Below are 19,286 nucleotides of genomic sequence, written 5' to 3'. Positions count from 1 at the left end.
AGATGATGGGCAGGGCCGGGTGGTGGTGGTGGGGAGCAGCAGGTGGCGACAGATGTGGGCAGGGTGGATGCAATGACGAAAGAGGGGCTGGACCGCAGTGGTGGCTTTGCATTTAAAGAAGTTGTGGTCTTATAGGCCTTACAGGTAAAGGGAGTTTTATTGAAATGTCCACATAAAAAAGGTAACATGTTCAGGGAAAGTCAACAGGCCCTGATGAACTTAATGCTGTGCTGGTGGTTTAGCAGACAAGTCTTGGGATCTACATGCAGTGATTAATGGGCAAGTAATCTAGTACTTTTTTATGTTTTTAAAATTATGCAAATTATTACAAACGGAATGTGGTGTTGCATGAGAGTTATTGGCATCATTCAACAGACACTGGTGATTATACAGGTGATTATACAGATATTATCCCTCTCTCTGTCTTAAATTGGGAAGATCAAAATCTGTTGGCATACAATGAGAAGCTCCTTTCTCCACCTAGTAGTCTATCCTGTCCATCATCCAATGGGGAAGTTTTCTTTTGACCCCAAAAGCTCAACCCAGAACAGAGGGCTCTTTCCAGTTCAGTCTCCTGCATCACACAAAATATACAGTTAAATGAAAAGGTATTGGGACAGTTGCGTCAAACTGGTTGTTTTGCTAATCAAGTTAAATATTCAATAATTTATTTAGTGTGTTTTTTTAAACAGACATTGAACTATATGTAATGAGTAGAGTCCCCCCAGCGGCATTGTTGCAATATAGTTCAATGTCTCTTTAAATAAACCCGCATGAAATAAATGCAGACATTGTGAATTTGGCCTCATAGTCATTGTTTAATTTGAAAATTTGATTAGTACAGGGAAAATAACAACCAATTTGACACAAATGTCCCAATAATTTGCCTGTATCTGTATACATACTTCGAGATTATTCTGTTTATGGAAAAAAATAGATGTTTCTCTGAGAGGGGTGAAAGGCCTCCTAAGTCCAGCAGCAGATCGAAACGGCATCCTCGAGATGCATCACTGGATGCTGGCGTAGAGGCTGGTGATTTGGGGTTGAAAGAATTTGGCCAAATCGGCCCTCTTGGCTTTCAGCGTGGGCGTCAGCAGGCCGTTCTCGATGCTGAACTGTTCCGGGTGAAGATGCAGATCCTTGACCTGGTCGCAGAAGAACAGCATCCAGCTTTAGCATACTGTGTTTCTCTAACAAACACTGGTGAAATGGTGGAGAACAACAGTGAAAAACAAATGATGTGTATCATAAGTAACCGTTGCTTACTTGCTCAAAGGACTTCAGCCCAGCTTCCTTACCCAGTCTTATTAGGTCAGAGAGTATGGCCTTTTTTACTTCCTGCAGAGAGAAACAGAAGTCAATACCTGATAATAATCACCTTTGCCCCCTCCATTCTAGTTGTTTGCCTATTGGGTCCCCCTAGTGGCCAATTCCATATTAAATTCTGTATTACATTTTCAGTAGTCTTTTTTTTCACTTCGTTCAACAGAGCCTGGCCAATGCCTTGACGTTCTAGGCATAATCGAAGGAGGCAAACTTCCCGGGATAGTTGTATTTTCCCAACCAATCAGTATCAGAGTATTTTGGCCAAGCGTGGTCTGAAACGTGCACCGGAAAACATTACCGGAGGCAAACTTTGCCACAGACCCGCATCAGTTCGCCATTATTTGAGGAAAATGATTGTATTGATTGTATATACGTATATATATATATATATATATATATATATATATCAAATGAAAATAAGAGAAACAAAAAAATAATACGTTCAATGTTATTAAAATTAGGTTACGACTATAATAGTTACAGAAGACTGCTTAAAAGAAAATTTCCTGATTAGTAGTGTCAGGGAAAATTGATGCAGTGGGCCTAAAAAAAGAAGTAAGGTACCTGATTATTGCAGAGCTTCTCCAGAGAGCCCTCCACTCCTAATTTGGCAGCGAAACTGGGAAGCACTTCTTGGTCAGGAACTACAATACCCACCAGGCAAGCCTGCAGCCAGACAGTGATGCTTGGTTATGTGGGACCACTGTAGTGATGTCACCCACAGGCAATTAGATTCTTCATTTTTATTTATTGTTTTAAGCAACAAGCCACCTTCTTGATACATACATACATACATACATGTGTTTTTAGCAGGTAATTTGCACACGTGTAAATGCTAGCACTTTCTGTTTCAACTTCCTTCTCCCCTCCCCTTCCTCCTCTACCCAATCCTTCCCATCCTGCTTCACTGAAGATGGAACATGAGTGTGCTAAAACCACATACACATGCAAACTCTTATCTTTTTCTTTTCCGCCAATTATATGGTCATCGCAGATGTCACCACCACTGAACTCACTTGAATTTGGCTGATTTGTTAAATCGATCGTAAAGGCCATCTGACAGTGGTGTACTGACAGAAGGTATGTGAATGTCACAAGTTTTTCCCCTAGTTTAGGGCTCTGATCTGATCATCAATCAATATGGATTCTGAAAATTTGAGTATAGCTGTAAGGTTACTGTATAAAAACAACTTGGTTATTTGTTATTTTGTTATGCTTGATTTTGTTAAGGACATGAGCCTCCAGGCAAACCTGATTAAATGTGTGTTACAGGAAGAGGGATATGTTGTACTCAAGGCTACAGAAAAGAGGGTATGCCGCAGGGCTGATGGTAATGGGAGATATAGTACACAAGGATACTGGAAATGTGAGCTAAAGGATTATAGATAACCACAGAAAACTGGAAATTTAGTATTGTAGTTTACAGGAAAAGAGGCTATGCAGGACTGTGGGATATGGGAGATGTAGTACTATAGATTTCAGGAAAGAGAGGTAAATTATAGACTATAGACTACAAAAACTGGAAATATAGTTCTATAGTTTAGAAGAGATTTGAGGTCCAGGACTGTAAGTTATAAAGGAACTAGGATATTGGGCTAGAGTAGTAGTGTGCCGGTCTACATTGTAAATGATGCATTTCCATGAATTATGCATTTCCAGGATGTTTAAGAGCGCTCATTGACTTTACCTGTAAGCTGTCTCCATGCACAAACACCTGAGCCACTGGCCCACTCCTCACATACACATTTTCAATCTTCTCTGGGGCGATGTACTCTCCCTGGGCCAGTTTAAAGATGTTCTTCTTCCGATCAATGATTTTCAGGACCCCGCTCTGTGGGGAAGAGATTGCGTAACTTTTTTTGCCTTTATCCGCGTCTCCGTCCTCCTCTCTTTCTCTCCCTCCTGCCCTCGTTGGTCCGCGGCGGGCTGAAGATAACAGCGCGTCAGCGCTAAATCCCGTCCCGCGAGAGAGGGGCTGATTTGCGCGTAATTACAGCCGCCCCAGAGCAGGCTGGGACAGGGGCCCTAATGAGGCTCCGTCGCATCGCGGGCGTGAGCGAGCGCTAGCGGCTGCGGCCGTAGAAAAAAAAAAACAAAAAAAAAAACCGGCAGAAAATTAATTAACGGTTCTCAGCCAAGGCCTCCAGAGGTTCGGCGGGGCTAGTTGATTGCTGCGGCTGAACGAAGCCGGCGAGCCGGTTCTCGTCGACGCTCGGGCAAGAGACACGTCCGTGCAGGCGTGCCACATCCACGTACTTACCGGCCAATAACCAGATGGCACACGGAAACAACAAACGTGCCTTCCCGAGGCAGGTAAGTCCACCATAGAGTGCTTTCTCTGCGTTTCTCTTTCTCTGTGGTTTTCAGGAGAGACAAACTTGGGAAGGTGTTTCAAGGGCGGTAGTCTGAGAGAACTGAGCCGAGGTCAGGTGACCAGGTTTGGGAAAATTCAGACGGGACGTATCAGCTTAGCCCAGGACTGTCTAACCCTGTTCCTGGAGATCTACCATCCTGTAGGTTTTCATTTCAACCCTAGTTCGGCACATCTGACTCTACTAATGACCGGCTAATCTCCAGCTGTTGAGTGCGGTGTGCTTTGTTTGGGTAGGAGTGGAAACCTACAGGACGGTAAATCTCCAGGAACAGGGTTGGGCAGCCCTGGCTTAGCCCTTTTGCTTTTTGGAATAGGGCACATGCTAGCAACAAATACTCCACGGGTCCCACGATGAGATATTCTAACGGTCCACCGCCCGTCTTGCCCCTGCACCCATCCAACAACCACTGATTCACTCACTCTTTCATTCGCTCGCGCTCTCAAGGAAGAAAATCTGTAATACAGATGAATTAACCTATAAACAGGGATTTTAGTCTCTTCTCTGCATAAATGGATATGACAGCATTATTCTTAAGCGGTTCTGATGCTGAATATACAAATAATGACACATTCTGTCTCCATCCTGATAAAAGTCACTACTTTATCGAATAGTACGGCATGCTGCTGTTACTAGGTTACGGTTTATTGTCGACTGGAGCAGAGTTGAGTGGGGCATTATGCACGTGGTCAGCAGGTGCTAAGCAGGCTTACCGGCAGCCACTTCCCAACGTCTCCCGTGTGGAGCCAACCGTCTTCATCCAGAGCCTCGGCAGTCTTGTCCTTGTCTTTCAGGTATCCCCTGAACACGTTTTTGCCCTTAATGCAGACCTGTAAGAAAATACCAGCTTTGCAGCTCTGCAATAGCAACCAGCAATAGGGTCCTCCTCTCTCACTAGTCACCTTCTGTGGTATTGTATCACACTGTGAATCTACAGGTAATGAACAAGAACAATAAGGTCACTTAATTGCGTGTTGGGCCAGCACGTGTGGTCAACTTAGCATGTACTGTATGTGCTGTGGAATAGCACAGAATTCCAGCATAAAGAATTGTTCAGGAGAAATGGGACGCCACCACAAGTAGGTTAAACAACTCATGGTTAAAAGCAGGCATTGTTCCAAAATGGTTTGCATTCAGATCTGTTGGAAGGCCATGACAAATAGATGGCATGAGTGACATGCTTATCAAACCCCTGACCAATGACTCATGTTCTGTGGGCCGCCTCACATCAGGAAAAGAATGCTTTGAGAATTGGTGAAAATGATCATTTGGTACTATGAAGTCATGACTGACGACCTATTTCAGGCAAACGTGCACCCTTATGGAACTGCTGGAACTCTTTTAATATTTGGAACACTGTTGTGTTTGCATCTGTAATGTTTACTACCTATTCATGATGGTCTGCTGGAAGGGAGAACCTGCTACTATGCTTTTTTGCCTTTTCAGGATAAGCTTTAGTCTGTGTGCATGTGTGTGTGTGTCTGTGTGTGTGTGTGACAGACAGACATGAGATTTGTTTGGTGTTTTTTTGTTTTTTACCTCCCCTTCTCCGTTTGCTGCAAAATAGTTCATTTCTTCGACGTCGACAAGTTTTACAATGTTACATTGAAGAGGAATGCCAACATGTCCTGAATAAGGAAATATATATATAGTTTTATTAATAATAGTAAAATGGTTATAATAATGTGGCCATATTTTACTGTCATAACTACATAAATATTAATTTACACTGTAAACCTCATTGATCAAGGCTTCACTAGTCATGAGCGGTACTTCATCACACCAAAAGGTAAATATTATTGTTAAAAACCAACAATAAGAACCAAGCTTTATGGGGTTAAAATAATAATGAACCCTAGATGAAGCCTGTATGTATTAGGGTTTGGCTTCATAACTGAATTGATAAGATTGAAAATTTTAGTGGGGGATGACGAGGATGCAAGGGGTTGATGATGTAACCTTCAGGACTACTGGTGCATAGCTATATTGCGAGTCTGACAGGTAATTTAAGAATATTTAAAAAAGCAATGTCTTGTATATATATATACATAATAACAAGGAGCTCCAAGAAGTGCAATACCTTGGAAAAACAGTCACTGGTGACTTACCAGATGTCCAGTCTCCTGGTGCACTGATGGTGCAGGCAGCAGTGCACTCAGTCTGGCCATATGCCTCAAAAATCTGACAGGGATGACATGGGTCATTAAAGACAAGAGGTCAGGTTGTGACATCACAACTGAAATTCCAGAAAGCTTAATTGGAATACTATTGTGCTGTTATATCACAAGTGGAGCACAGCTGTGCTATAACATTACACGTAGGATTCTGATGTCCTGTAACATCACAATCTGGGTCCTCAGAACAATTTTCTCAATAGCAAGTTGAAATATTACATTGAGCTCCAGGCAAAAATCCCCAAGCAGATGTTAGCCAGGCCAAATTATAATCAGCCATGAATTCGCTCATAATTTTAATGGAAATGCAAAAATATTCCCCTGTCAAATATATTTAATTAATACTAAATATATTCAGTAAGCATGAACACTTCAATTTTACAGTGGTTGAAGTGGTTTCAACTCGTATTATTTCAACTCTTATTATTTCTTCAACTATTTCTTCAACAACTACATTGCTGTCCACGGATTGGATAATTATAATAATACAATACAATATTACACAATAGGAAAAGGAAAGGTGTAGAGGGATGTTTCCTTGATTTTCCACTCTTGTTCCAGAAAGGGACAATACTGGACATTGTGCTGTTGTGGTGTGTGGTGTGCATGAGTGCATGACGGTGAATCTTGTTATAGATAGAGCAGGTCTGGCTGTGGTGGAAACACTACACTGTTGTGCTTCATTTTGAAATGTTTCAGATTCTTGGGGAACCGTGACCATTCCAGTTCATATTAAGCACACCCATCGAGCATTATCAAAGATTTTCATTGTGTTATATTTTTAAAGTTTTTTTAATTTTCTGTGAAAAGCCTCCAAAGAGACAGTAACCAAAGTCTTTTTTCAATGTACACAACTACAAGACAAGACAAACTGGCAGATTGTTTTAGTTTTTGAAAATCCGTTACATTGGTAGATTGTTGAAAAACCTCTCTGAGTGGGCTAGTTTGAAAACAGTTCATTTCACACATTTAGCGAGTTTAACTTGTGTTTTCTTAATGATCATACTGGCACTGGTGGGCCAAAAGCTAAGGTGGGCAAAGCCAGATTTGCCCCAGAGGTCACCATTTGATGTCCAATATTATGTAGTCTTTCTTTATCTTTCATTGTGATTCTATCCATTCTTTGTGACTTAATGGACCGACTGTCATTATTTTATTATGACTTAGTCTCATTGATGCTAATCACTGAGATTGTACAGAAAAAACATACTATTCTTATGTATCAGCGATCATTTTAAATATTGTTGCCACATTTGTTTTTCTCAACAGCAGTAAATCATGAATCTCAGTCTTCTGTGAGTTCATTTTGCTCGAGGGTGCAGGGTGGGCGGGGCTTTGAGGTGGGTTTACCTGACATCCAAGGCACGCCCTGAGGAAACTGAGCACAGAGGGGGAGATGGGTGCTGCCCCCGTCACCATCACACGGACCCGCCCTCCGAGAGACTCCTACAGGAAGAGATCACCCATCCGTCACCATAGGCTACGTAGATTTAAGCAACTTCTGGAAGCCTTAAGTCTTTTGAGAAAGTGCTGCATCTTAAAATACCACCCAGTACATGTAGGATATCTGTAAAATGAATGAAATTTTTTGCAAATATGCATTGCTATGCTGCTTATATAGTATGTATATGAGTAAGCGTTAATGGTTTATGTATTTTTGTCTGGCGTGTGTTTTGATCAAATATTCCAAATATTCCTTACAATACATTTGGGTTTTAGGTTTTATGTTTTTTTAGCATAGTTGTATTACTGTATTTTGAGTACAGTAATGTAGCTATATTGCGTTAGGCATTGTTTCACCTCGGATGTGCAGGTGTGACAGGCGTTGGTACTACACCTGGACTTTGTGGAAGATGAGCCTGTCCCAGATACCGTTGTTTCGGATTATCCCCTCCTTCACTTCTGAGTGCTTCCTCTCAATGGCAAAATTGAGCAGCCACTTTTTGAACGGAGTCTGGGCTCCACTCTGAACCTTATGAGGACAACAACATGAAAACACTGTTCAGATAATCAAACCATGAAAAGACCTTTCAGGTTTTTCATCCAAACTGTGCTTTTAAAAGAGCCCGACTGCATTGAAACTGGAACTGTGCTGATCTAGTTAACGTACGATAAAGACAATATTTCAGTCTTTCATAGATTCTTTCAACTCTTTTTGCTATAGACTAGATGCAGTTATTTTTGGTTTAAGCACCCAAGCCTTTCCCTTCCATCTCTCTGGTTGCAGTACCATATCTTATGCTCTTCGATTTAAAGTGTACGTTGTTATGTCTGTGCAGTTTAACGTGTTGTATCTTGTTGCGCTCTCTGGTTTAAAGTGATGTATCTTTTTGTGCTCTCTGATTTAAAGTGATGTATCTTGTTGTGCTCTCTGATTGAAAGTGTCATATATTGTGCTCTCTGATTGAAAGTATCATATATTGTGCTCTCTGATTGAAAGTGTCATATCTTGTGCTCTCTGATTGAAAGTGTCATATATTGTGCTCTCTGATTGAAAGTGTCATATCTTGTTGTGCTCTCTGATTGAAAGTGTCATATATTGTGCTCTCTGATTGAAAGTGTCATATATTGTGCTCTCTGATTGAAAGTGTCATATCTTGTTGTGCTCTCTGATTGAAAGTGTCATATCTTGTGCTCTCTGATTGAAAGTGTCATATATTGTTGTGCTCTCTGATTGAAAGTGTCATATCTTGTTGTGCTCTCTGATTGAAAGTGTCATATATTGTGCTCTCTGATTGAAAGTGTCATATATTGTGCTCTCTGATTGAAAGTGTCATATCTTGTTGTGCACTCTGATTGAAAGTGTCATATATTGTGCTCTCTGATTGAGTGTCATGTCTTGTTGTGCTCTCTGATTGAAAGTGCTGTACCTTGTCGTACACTCGGTTGAGCAAGCGAGGAACCACAGGGAAAATGGTGGGCTGCAATGTCTTCATATCATCAGAAAGGAGCCTGATGTCCCCTTGGAAAAAGCCAACCCGGGCCCCGGCACCGTACATCACTGTCTGAAAGCCAGAAAAGAGACATCAAGACTGTCTCTCTTCCCACCCCTCTTTCCTTATAGCATCAGCACAGTGGTTCAAACCCAGCCCATGCTTTTCACAAAGAAATGGGAGAACTGTAAGAACCACAGACAAATCTGCTTGTTTTTTTTGGCTTTCTGGCTCAAAGTATGTATCTCAACCCAGATTCCAATCCAAAAAGTTTCGATTCGTACCACGTTAGCATTAGCTAGGTTAATTTTTCTGTTTACAGGGGAGAATCGGTGGGTTAGAGCTGACTGAGTCCAGTGATACAGCAGTATCATTCCACTGAAAGAGGACAGGGGGCAGAGCCTTGGATGTGACTGGTGTCACCCTGAAAAACCTGCTGCTTTTACCTGGACAACTCTCTCGAACATGTGAGCCAGGGGCAGGAAAGAAATGGAGACATCCTGGGGAACTGGGGTATAGGCACTCTAAGACACAGAGAAATCAGTTTCAAAATCAGTACTCAGGAAAGATGAGGTTTCTTTTCATTACCCACAGACACTATAACCCTGCGAGTGTACTGTGTGCTGGTCCATCTCCTTCAGCATGTGCTGCAGAGCATGTCCCTGTTTAGATGTCAGCAAACACTCTAATGCTGCTTTTACATGCTCCTGGGAAACTTATTCTTCTGATGTGCACTTGTACCTGTTATACCAATTTTTGGGAGTGCAACTTGTGCAATTTTTGGCTGAAACACGAGCACGTTTTTCACCAAGCTGGTAACTCGGGGTTCAGAGACGACGCAGAGATGAGTTTCCCACTTATATTGTACTGCATGTGAAGGGTTATTTGACATCAGAAATTCCAGTAAAATGAAATGTAATGTAACTCACATCAAAGCTCTTAAGCACACTGGCTGCATCTGAAACCGCATTCTCGTGTGTCAGCATGGCACCCTTAGGATCTCCTGTAATAAATGTCACAGTACATTTCATTCAGTACATTACACTTACATTTAGTCATTCAGCAGATGTTCTTAGCCCGAATGACTTTAAAAGGAAATTATTCATGTTGATATGGCAATGGTTCCCGGCAAGATATTACAACTTGCACATAATGAAATGAAATATCGATAACTATCACAATGCATCTGTGAATGTCTGACTGCATCAGTAAATAGGAGAGTTTTGCGCACACACAAGGAAGTGTACGGATGAGGTCAGTAAGAGGACTCACACCTCACTGGAAGGTAACCATGGCATTGAAACTAACAGCAGCCAGTCCGATTATCTCTCATTATTTTTTCAACCTTCCAGCAGAATTGAGTTCTTAGCTCCGCCAGACACAAGTTTGTCAGGTTTTAGAATGAGGAGATGGACATTAAATCGATTTGGGCTCAACAGCAAAGACATGACGATGGAGTTTTGGGCAGAGAAGGGAAGAGTAAAGATGGAGGGTGAAAATGATACCTGTAGTCCCACTGGTGAAACACACAATGCTGAGGTCCTCTGGCTTCGGAGGCTAAGTTATGGGAAAGAACAGGAGTCAGTGTCTCATCCACAGAAATGTGTATAACTGGGATAAAAATAATACTAAATCATTTACTCACAATGGGATCTTTTTTGTTGTCTTTTCCCAGAGTCTGAAAGAAATAGAACCGTTAATTTTATTTTTACGTGACATGGAAAGTGAGAGGAAGAGAATAGGGACCTACAGTGGGCAGGTAGTAACCAGGATTAACAATTCTGTCACTGTAGGGATCTAATTAACCACAGGATTAGAGACAGCAGACAAATCTGTCTGGTTTCCTAGAAAGATCCATCCTCTGTGTTCAGAGGATGGGGGTTGGAGTCTGTATTCAGAATTCCCCACATTGGCAGGACCACATGAAGTCAGACTCTGGCTGAGTCACGGATTCTAGATAAAGACTGAGCGACTCGAATGACTGAACTTGAAAGTCATAGACACTGAGTTGTTCAGTGCTGACTGTGGGATCTAGACATCAGTGTATTTAATGATTTGTAGATTCTGGCCTGGCCATTGTGAGAGATCAGCCGATTCAAGCCTCAGTGTGGCGAGTGAGCAATGGTATCGGCTTCACGAGTGATTCATTGATTATTTTCAGTTGGTCGCACCTCCACCTCCCTTAAGGACAGGATGTCCACCCCGCACTTTGACCCCCTGTCGATTAGATCCGGGTCAAAGGCGTCCATGAGTATGATGGTGTTGAGCACTGGCGTGAGTTCCTTTTCACAGTTACTCAGGAGTATGTCCGCCTTTTCCTGTTTGTCGCACAGCACCGTAGAAATGTCAGCTGAAACAACAAGAGGGCTTTCAGAAAATTATTTATTATTTATTATTATTATAAATTATTATTTATGATATTATAGATACAGTATGGGCCAAAAGTAGTCATCTGTAAAAAAAAACAAAAAAAAAAAAGGCAGAATAAAGAGATGCTATAAATCTAGTGAAACAGCACCCTGCACCACCCGCAAAAATAAGAAACTGGCAGCCACCGGTGGTTTTTTTTTTTTTTAATTTTAGGTTGAGAAGAATTCAGTTAATATATGTCCATTTATTGAATAATAAACCAAAGTATGAATGTTTTTTTCAATTTCTACCTACAATAGAACAAAAAGATGAAAAAATGTTCATACCTTAGTTTGTTATTCAAGAAATGCGCATATATCAACTGAATTCTTCTCCACCTAAGGTTTTTTTTTAAAACCGCAGGTGGCCTAATACTTTCGGCCTATACTTTCGCATGCGATGCAAGGTGCTGTTTCACTGGGTTTATAGCATCTCTTTATCCTCCCGTTTTTCTATATTGTCAAGTTCTGAATTCCAAATGGTACTTGTATGCCTGTCCCTTCGCTACAGAAATCATCTGGCAGTTCTGTCTCTGAGCCAGGCCAGCCCTTCCTCCGGTCTGTAGCCCAACAGCTGAGCTGAGTGGTCAGATTGCAGGCGAACCATTTCCCTCTCTAGGAACGCTATCGCTAACTATGCGTGGCTCTGAGGAGCCATCAGCCAATGGCTTGGTCAGGATTCCCGTACATGCCACGTCAGATGCTCTATCCTCGGGGGGTGCAGGAAAGGAAATCAGAGTATGTGATTTTGGTTTCTGGTAAAAAAAATGTAGCCATATAATTTCTAAACGGGGCAGAACTGTGAACGCTGGCAGCCATTTTAGGAAATATTATCGGCGTAATGTAGTTTTGATCAGAATTACATGCCTCTCATTCACCCATTCATTGGTGTAATGGTGAAAGGCTGCCATGCAATGTACCAATCAACTCATTTGGAGCAATTAGGGGTTAGGTGTCATGCTCAGGGGCACTTTGGCATGCCCAGGGCAGGGGATCAAACCGGCAACCCTCCGACTGCCAGTCAACCGCTCTTACCTCCTGAGCTATGTCGCCCGTTACTTTTCTTCATCTTCATGTCTCTCTCTTGCTTGTGCTCTTTCTCTGTCTTCCCCCCTCTCAACCTCCCTCTTGTTTCCCATCTTGTACATTTATTCACAATCCCCTCTTGCTCCGACAGCACTAAGCATGTGTATTGAAGGAGTGTGGGACCAACTGTGCTGGAGCTAATTACCTGTTAATTATTACCCCCAGTGACCCGGGTTAATTACCTCTGTTAATTATGAAAACCAGTGCTTCGGGGCCCAATGTGTCATAGAGTGGAACAGCTACCATAGAGTATGTGTAGCAGGCCAGCTCTGATATGATCCACTAGGGGGAGAGAATAAGAAATAAGAATGACTTCCACAGCAAGGACACTTCAAGGTCAATATTACCCACTTCATATATCCCTCAGCTCCACATACACTTTACACACAGTCAAAGTGTAGACAGTGAAGACACTATGAAAATTTATTCCTATCTCTCATACTTCACAACATCATTTTGTTCCTTGATCAAAATTACCATGCATTTTGTATTATTGAAAAGGAATTTAGATGAATAAACAATAAGAATTTGTGAGAGGAGTGTTCATTTTAATTTCTGTGAATGTTAATAAATCCATAGGCTCATGTCATTGGGAATACTTAGATCAGTGCTACTCAACGCCAGGTCCTACGGGCTGCAGTGTCTGCAGGAATTTGCTCCTACCACCTAATTTCACAAATTAGTTTACCTTCTTGGTTCAGGAGGTAAGCTCATTAGTGAAATCAGGAGGTGTAGCATATGGTTGGAGCAAACAATTGCAGACATTGTGGCCTGGTGGACCTGGTCTCCTTAGATGGAAATTTGTGTTAGTATGCCTACCAAAACATTATTGCCGGTCCTTAGATGGTATTGAAGTTAATAAAAATATTGTGCCTTGCCATTATAGATCCATAGATTGAAATTAAGATTAAGAAAGGCATAGCATCACTTCAATACAGGACCTTATATCAAGACTGACGTTTACAAATCTATGGGGTCCCATTAGATATGGTGTCCCTGAGATTGAGAACTGTGTTTATCTGTTCATTGCCCTTTATTATTCCAGATCTCTAGATCAAGGGTGGGCAATTCTGTTCCAGGAGGGCTGGTGGATATGCAGGTTTTTCTTTTCACCAATTGCCCAGGCTAAATGTTTTTTGATAATTGGCAGTATACACCAATATTGGTTCACTTGTAGATTAGATCACAGTAAAACATTTCATATAGAGACACAAAACCAGTCTGTGGGCGTTAAGCATGAATTTATCAAGAAATGTAGCTAAAACGCCATATGATGTCAATGTTACGGCTAATTAAATAATTAGGGTCAGAAATTGCAATGAAAACCAGAAACAGATACGGCTCTCCTTGCCCACCTCTGTCCTAGATCATGATAAATCTTGAAGGGTCGTAAAGATCCTCACCTCTGGTCTGTTCTGGGCAAAGATGCCGATGAACTGATCTGGGGAGGGAGAGAGACCCCTGTGCAGCAGCCCTGAGCCCAAGTGCTGTGCTCGATCTGATACCTGGAGAGGTCAAGGGTCAGAGGACAGGTCAAAGGGTCAAAGCATTAATTCAGCTTAAGATAGGTGCAGCAGGCCATATCAACAAGTTGAGCAAAAAAAATTGGTTTGATATTTCGAAGGTATTGGCAATTTTTTGTTGGGAGTTGGGGAGACAAAAAGGTAGCGATAATGACCTCACAGTGCTAATAGAGTGTTGAGTATTTTTGGGTCTACTCAAGGACAAAAATCCAGTTGCCAATCATGACCAAATATTTTATCAATACCCCTAATATACAAATGTTCTCAATCTTTTCTCACATGGCAATATATTGACATTGGCAGTTTCATTTTGCTGAAGAGTTTTCTGTTGTGTTTCCAGTACTCATTTTTTCTTTGGCTTTTCGAACATTTCACCAATCACCCTCCTCAGAGGTGGATAGCCCTCTGGACATCTGAGTGAGTGAAATACCTGTTTGTACTTCAGCCACTGGTAGGGCTGTCCTGGCTTCCTGTAGCCCAAGCAGGGACCATTACCTATAGAACGAAATATTAGACAAGTCTAACTTACAATATTGGCTATAGATGCTGCTAGTGCTAGCAAAAACCCAAATTACACTACCGGTCAAAAGTTCTAGAACACCATCATCTTTCCAGTTTTATTGAAATTTAAGCAGTTCAAGTCCAGTGAATGACCTGAAATGGTACAAAGGTAAGCAATAAACTGCCAGAGGTTAAATAAAGAAGTTTAGGTTACCAAAAACTGAAGAATAATGTACATTTCTTAGAGTTATAAAAAAGGCCTTTTTCAGGGAACAAGTAATGGATTAACAAATTACAGCTTTTCTGCAGCAATGGAAGTAAACTACACCTTGAAAGTTGATGCAAACAATTCCTACAGGTGTCCTAACATTTGTTGACTACTTACAAACCCTCTGTCTGTGTAAAATCAGTGTTGGAACAGATTGTGTTACTACACTCCCTGAAGCATTATTTAGATAATATTGCACTGCAGGAAGTAGTATATTGCTATCAAAATGGCGAGAAAAAGGCGATTAACAAAGGAAGAAAGACAGGCAATTATAACCCTTGAAAGTGTAGGTCTTTCCTTACAGAAATTGTAAAGAAAGCCAAGGTATCAATGAGTACAGTTTCCTACACCATCGAAAGGCACTTGGAAACTGGAGGAAACTCTGACAGGAACAGTTCCGGCAGACCCAAAGCCGTAACAGAATCAGAAGACAAGTTTCTGGGAGTCTACAGCTTGCGTGATAGGCGGCTCACAGGACAACAGCTTCAAGTGGTCGAAGTAAGCAAGTCTCAGTTTCAACTTTGAAGAGAAGACTTCGAGCTGCAGGTTTAACAGGTCGAGTGGCAGTACAAAAGCCATTGCTACATTGGCAAAATAAGAAAAACAGGCTTGCCTGGGCCATGAAGCACCGGCAGTGGACTACTGAAGACTGGAAGAGGTCTTATGGACCGATGAATCAAAAATTGAAATATTAGGTTCATCACGCAGGGTTTTTGTACGCCATCGAGTAGGTTCCTCAGTGTGTGACACCAACTGTCAAACATGGAGGAGGAAGCGTGATGGCCTGGGGTTCTTTTGCAGGATCTAGAGTCGGCGACTTGCACAGAGTGACTGGCACCCGGAACCAAAAGGGCTACCACAGCATTTTGCAGTGCCATGCAATACCCTCTGGTCTACATCTAGTTGGTCAGGGGTTCATCCTACAGCAAGATAATGACCAAAATCATGACTCCAGGCTATGTCAGAACTACTTTAGAAGAAAAGAACAAGACGGTAGGCTTCAAATCGTGGAATGGCCAGCACAGTCTCCAGACATAAACCCCATTGAGCTGGTTTGGGATGAACTGGACAGAAGGGTGAAAGAAAAGAAACCTACAAGTGCAACACATTTGTGGGAACTTCTGCAACAGTGTTGGGGAGAACTTTTCAAACAATATTTGATTTCCATTGTAGATAGAATGCCACGAGTGTGTTGAGCTGTTATATCTGCAAAAGGTGGCTACTTTGATGAGTCAAAAATTTACATTAAATTGTGTTAAACAGAACAATTCCATGGTTTCTTTTTATCTCCAATTGTTTATTTGTTCTATGCTTTAATTTCAGAGTACATTGAGACATCTGCGTAAAATTCAATAAAAACTGAAAAAAATTGAGATGTTCTAAAACATTTGACCGGTAGTGTATACGATTTAACTTTAATGAAATATTAGTTGATGGTAGTGCACTATTTACCATGAAATCATGCTGCAATTTTGTGATTCAGTTATTTCACTGTGTTTAAAATTTTTTTTACCTGAAACATGCAGACCCCTCTGAAAAACCTCATACAGTGTTCGCGCATCGTCGTAATAGTATGACATCAGATTGTTGTCTTTCATTAAGGCGCTTTTCCTGGCTCCACCCTGTGAAGAAGACACGTTGTTCATCTCCTCTGGGGGATGGACACTGACATCATTCAAACAGCACCCCTTATTCTCCAGACAGAATACAATCTGGAATATCCACTATAATCCACTATATTCATTTTAAACAAACAATTAATACCTTAAAAATGTTAAATGCATCATCAAATTCCTCCACAGTTTCCCTTTATAGTCTGAATAAACAGAATCATAATACATTTATGTTTGATACCTGGAACTAGACATTCTCTTTGGAAAGAAGTACCTGTAGTGTCCACTGGTTACAGGGTTCTGTACAGATCACCGATGACTGATTACTGTCCTTTTAAATTAATCACAATTGATTTGGAGCCCAGGCCTTTGATTGGTGAGAATGCTTCCAGTAGCTCCAAGTCTTGTTCATTGGTAGTTTCAAGACTGCCAGGTCACAGGAGTTTCTCTAATATACTACAGGGCATTATGGGTTAAGGTCATATATCATATGTCATAATTATGCTTCATGAAATGTGTTAATTTGCAGTTTGCTGCAGTGGCTTGTGGATTCCCATCGGAAAGCAGCTACATGCAAAATGCACCTTCCAGCTGTAACTAATCTTCAAACGACTTCTGGAGACTCCCTGATTAGTATGCTATCTGGAAGAATGGATAACAGTGACAGAGATGGATGAACCATCCAGATAGCAAAAGGGACTGTAGGCTGGAGACACAGAAGTGATGAGTAAGGCAGGTGCCAGGGTAATTAAAGGTGTGCAGTTGTACGAATCTAAGGATTTGAGTTTCTAACAAATCCCCCCCCCCCCACAACCGCCTCGCCATTTCCAGCTTACACTGCTAAAATCGTTTGTCACCGATCCGTTGCTGTCAAAAGTATTGCTTAGAAGCGGTCTCAGCATTGCTGACTCCAGTGCTAATCCTGTTCCAGGAGAGAACTCTTTGCCGTCTGTTGTGTAGTCAGGTAGACAGTAACCGTATTGATGACAGGTGACCACATAGCTGCTGACTGCTCACCTGGATTCCCATGGTCTGCCGGTTGAGGTCGACTGGGGATCTGACCGGTTTTGGGCGGGAGTTGAGCCACAGGAGGGCGGCACCCCCCAGGATGAAGAGGGAAACGAGGGCTGGGGTGGGCAGGGGTGAGAACAGAAACTGGAGAAGGCTTTCCATCATGAGGACACCACTGCAAAGGGAACAAAAGGACAGATAATGTGTATCCCTCATTAAAGACATTTTACACATTACAGATATCACAGACATTAGGGCACTACTTATCTGACACACTGTACAAGCAGTGGATATTATGGCAGATATTGCAAGCATTAGAAACATTATTATTCTATATATATTGTAGACATTAAGGACATTACAGCCTTTATGCATGTTACATGCATCACAGTGACAGTGAAATACATTACATCATAAGCTAATACTGATGTTGCAGTGTCAATAGGAGACAGTCTGGCCTCAGTGATGAGTTTGCAACCACTAAGTATTCTCAAATGAAAGAAATACATGTGCGTATGCATGTCCTTGTGTTTGCACGTGTGTGTGTATGTGTCTGTGTGTGTATGTGTATGTGTGAGGAAGTGAGACAATGAATTGCTGGGTTCAAGGTCATGTTATGAATAACTTTCACCTTTAGCTTCACTGACCTTTGCTTTTGCTTTAATAATGAGCGAACCAAGTTATACATTTCTCCAATCATATTACCAACAGATCCCGCATTATTATACAAATTAGCTAGTGGCAGAACAAATGTTGACATGTTTCATTCGTGAATCTAATCAATCTAGTTCTAGCACCAGGAGCACAAAGAGAAAACGCATAGGGGAAAAATGTGAACTTTGTCGTCTAACTCAGCCTTTTACTTGGCCAATCTCCGCCATCCTTTCTTCATGCCATCCTTTGCTTTTGACATTGTCCTGGCCAACCGTTAAACCTCAGGTGGGTCTAATCTGGGGGAGCCTTCCATTTTCAGTCAAAATAAACAGTAGAGCAATCGTTGCCTGCGTATACATGCGCATGTTCAAGTGCGTCTGCACCTGAGCATGTGAGGCCATGTTCGTTGCCGATCGCGTTCATTTGCAAACGTCATTCCTTTGCGTGTGTTTGTGCGTGTATGAATTTGTGAGTGTGTGAGCGTGTGCATTAGTGTGAATGTAAGTGCAACGCGTGCACATTTGTCTGGGAGAGAACAAATGCATTTGTGTGTGAGCAGTTATCTTCGCCGTGAGTACCGGAGTGCACCCAGGCCCGATAACGCTGATTGTGCTATCAGTGACCTTTGACCTTTGGCAGGGAACGTGAGTGAGATTGGCCAGAGGTCAGAGTCTTCTGCTGCATTTGATAATGACATAATAAATACAGTAGGAAGATTCATCCTCTGATGGATACCCACACTAAATGGATTCAGCGTATACTTTCCTTGCATTATGATTTCAATGCCACTTGGCTGGAATTGTGAAAATAAATACTTCTGCTGTAATTTCAAACCCAGTACTGTCTCACCATTCTTCACAGTATTCAGCTGAACTTTGACACAGTGTAGATATGAACAGCTTGTGCTATATGCTCTGTACTTGAACTTGCTTTCATTGATTGAACTGTGACTAGCACCTCCTTTTATAAAGATGGGGTGTTCAGTTTTTGACTATTCTTCTGGTAAACTCATAGCACACAAATTTATCACTTTTTATGCACTGGTGCATGTACATATTTACACATGTAAATATATATATACACACAAACATGTACACACACACACACACATATGCAAACACAGACACACGCTGACACAACCTTTCTTTTTTGTTCATTTCTAATCATTATACTAATGCATTGTGCGGAGTCATAAAGAAATAGCACACTACTCTCCAAGAAAATCTGTCTGAGAAGTTTCAGGCTTTTACCAACAAAATAAGAATGCTCACAGGTCAAGCTCTCGGAATATAACCCTTACAGGTGAGAAAGAGACAAAGCGGAGATGAGCGTACCTGTTTCTTGCAGGTTTGTTAGAGGCTGGAATGGCAGCTCCAGTGGATCATGCTTTATCGAAGCTCTTCGTCCGTAAACAGAG

General features: G+C 41.6%; 1 protein-coding gene across 1 annotated transcript; it reads right to left on the bottom strand.

Moving 5' to 3' along the window:
* Nucleotides 1-138: 138 nt before the first annotated feature.
* acsl5 (acyl-CoA synthetase long chain family member 5) lies at nt 139-19,286 on the bottom strand. The gene is made up of 21 exons (XM_035403242.1): nt 19,204-19,286; nt 17,222-17,390; nt 16,105-16,213; nt 14,253-14,317; nt 13,703-13,804; nt 12,482-12,581; nt 10,977-11,155; nt 10,451-10,483; nt 10,311-10,362; nt 9,735-9,808; nt 9,252-9,329; nt 8,743-8,877; nt 7,710-7,844; nt 7,223-7,318; nt 5,807-5,879; nt 5,238-5,326; nt 4,412-4,528; nt 3,014-3,157; nt 1,891-1,992; nt 1,267-1,338; nt 139-1,145 (listed from the first exon to the last, which is right to left on the bottom strand). The coding sequence occupies exons 2-21, from the start codon at nt 17,378-17,380 to the stop codon at nt 1,008-1,010; spliced, it is 2,052 nt and encodes a 683-aa protein (XP_035259133.1). The 5' UTR covers nt 17,381-17,390; nt 19,204-19,286; the 3' UTR covers nt 139-1,007.

Source organism: Anguilla anguilla, chromosome 2 (assembly GCF_013347855.1).
Source record: "Anguilla anguilla isolate fAngAng1 chromosome 2, fAngAng1.pri, whole genome shotgun sequence".
Taxonomy (NCBI): Eukaryota; Metazoa; Chordata; class Actinopteri; order Anguilliformes; family Anguillidae; genus Anguilla; species Anguilla anguilla.
This window is presented reverse-complemented; position numbering and strand designations above follow the sequence as displayed.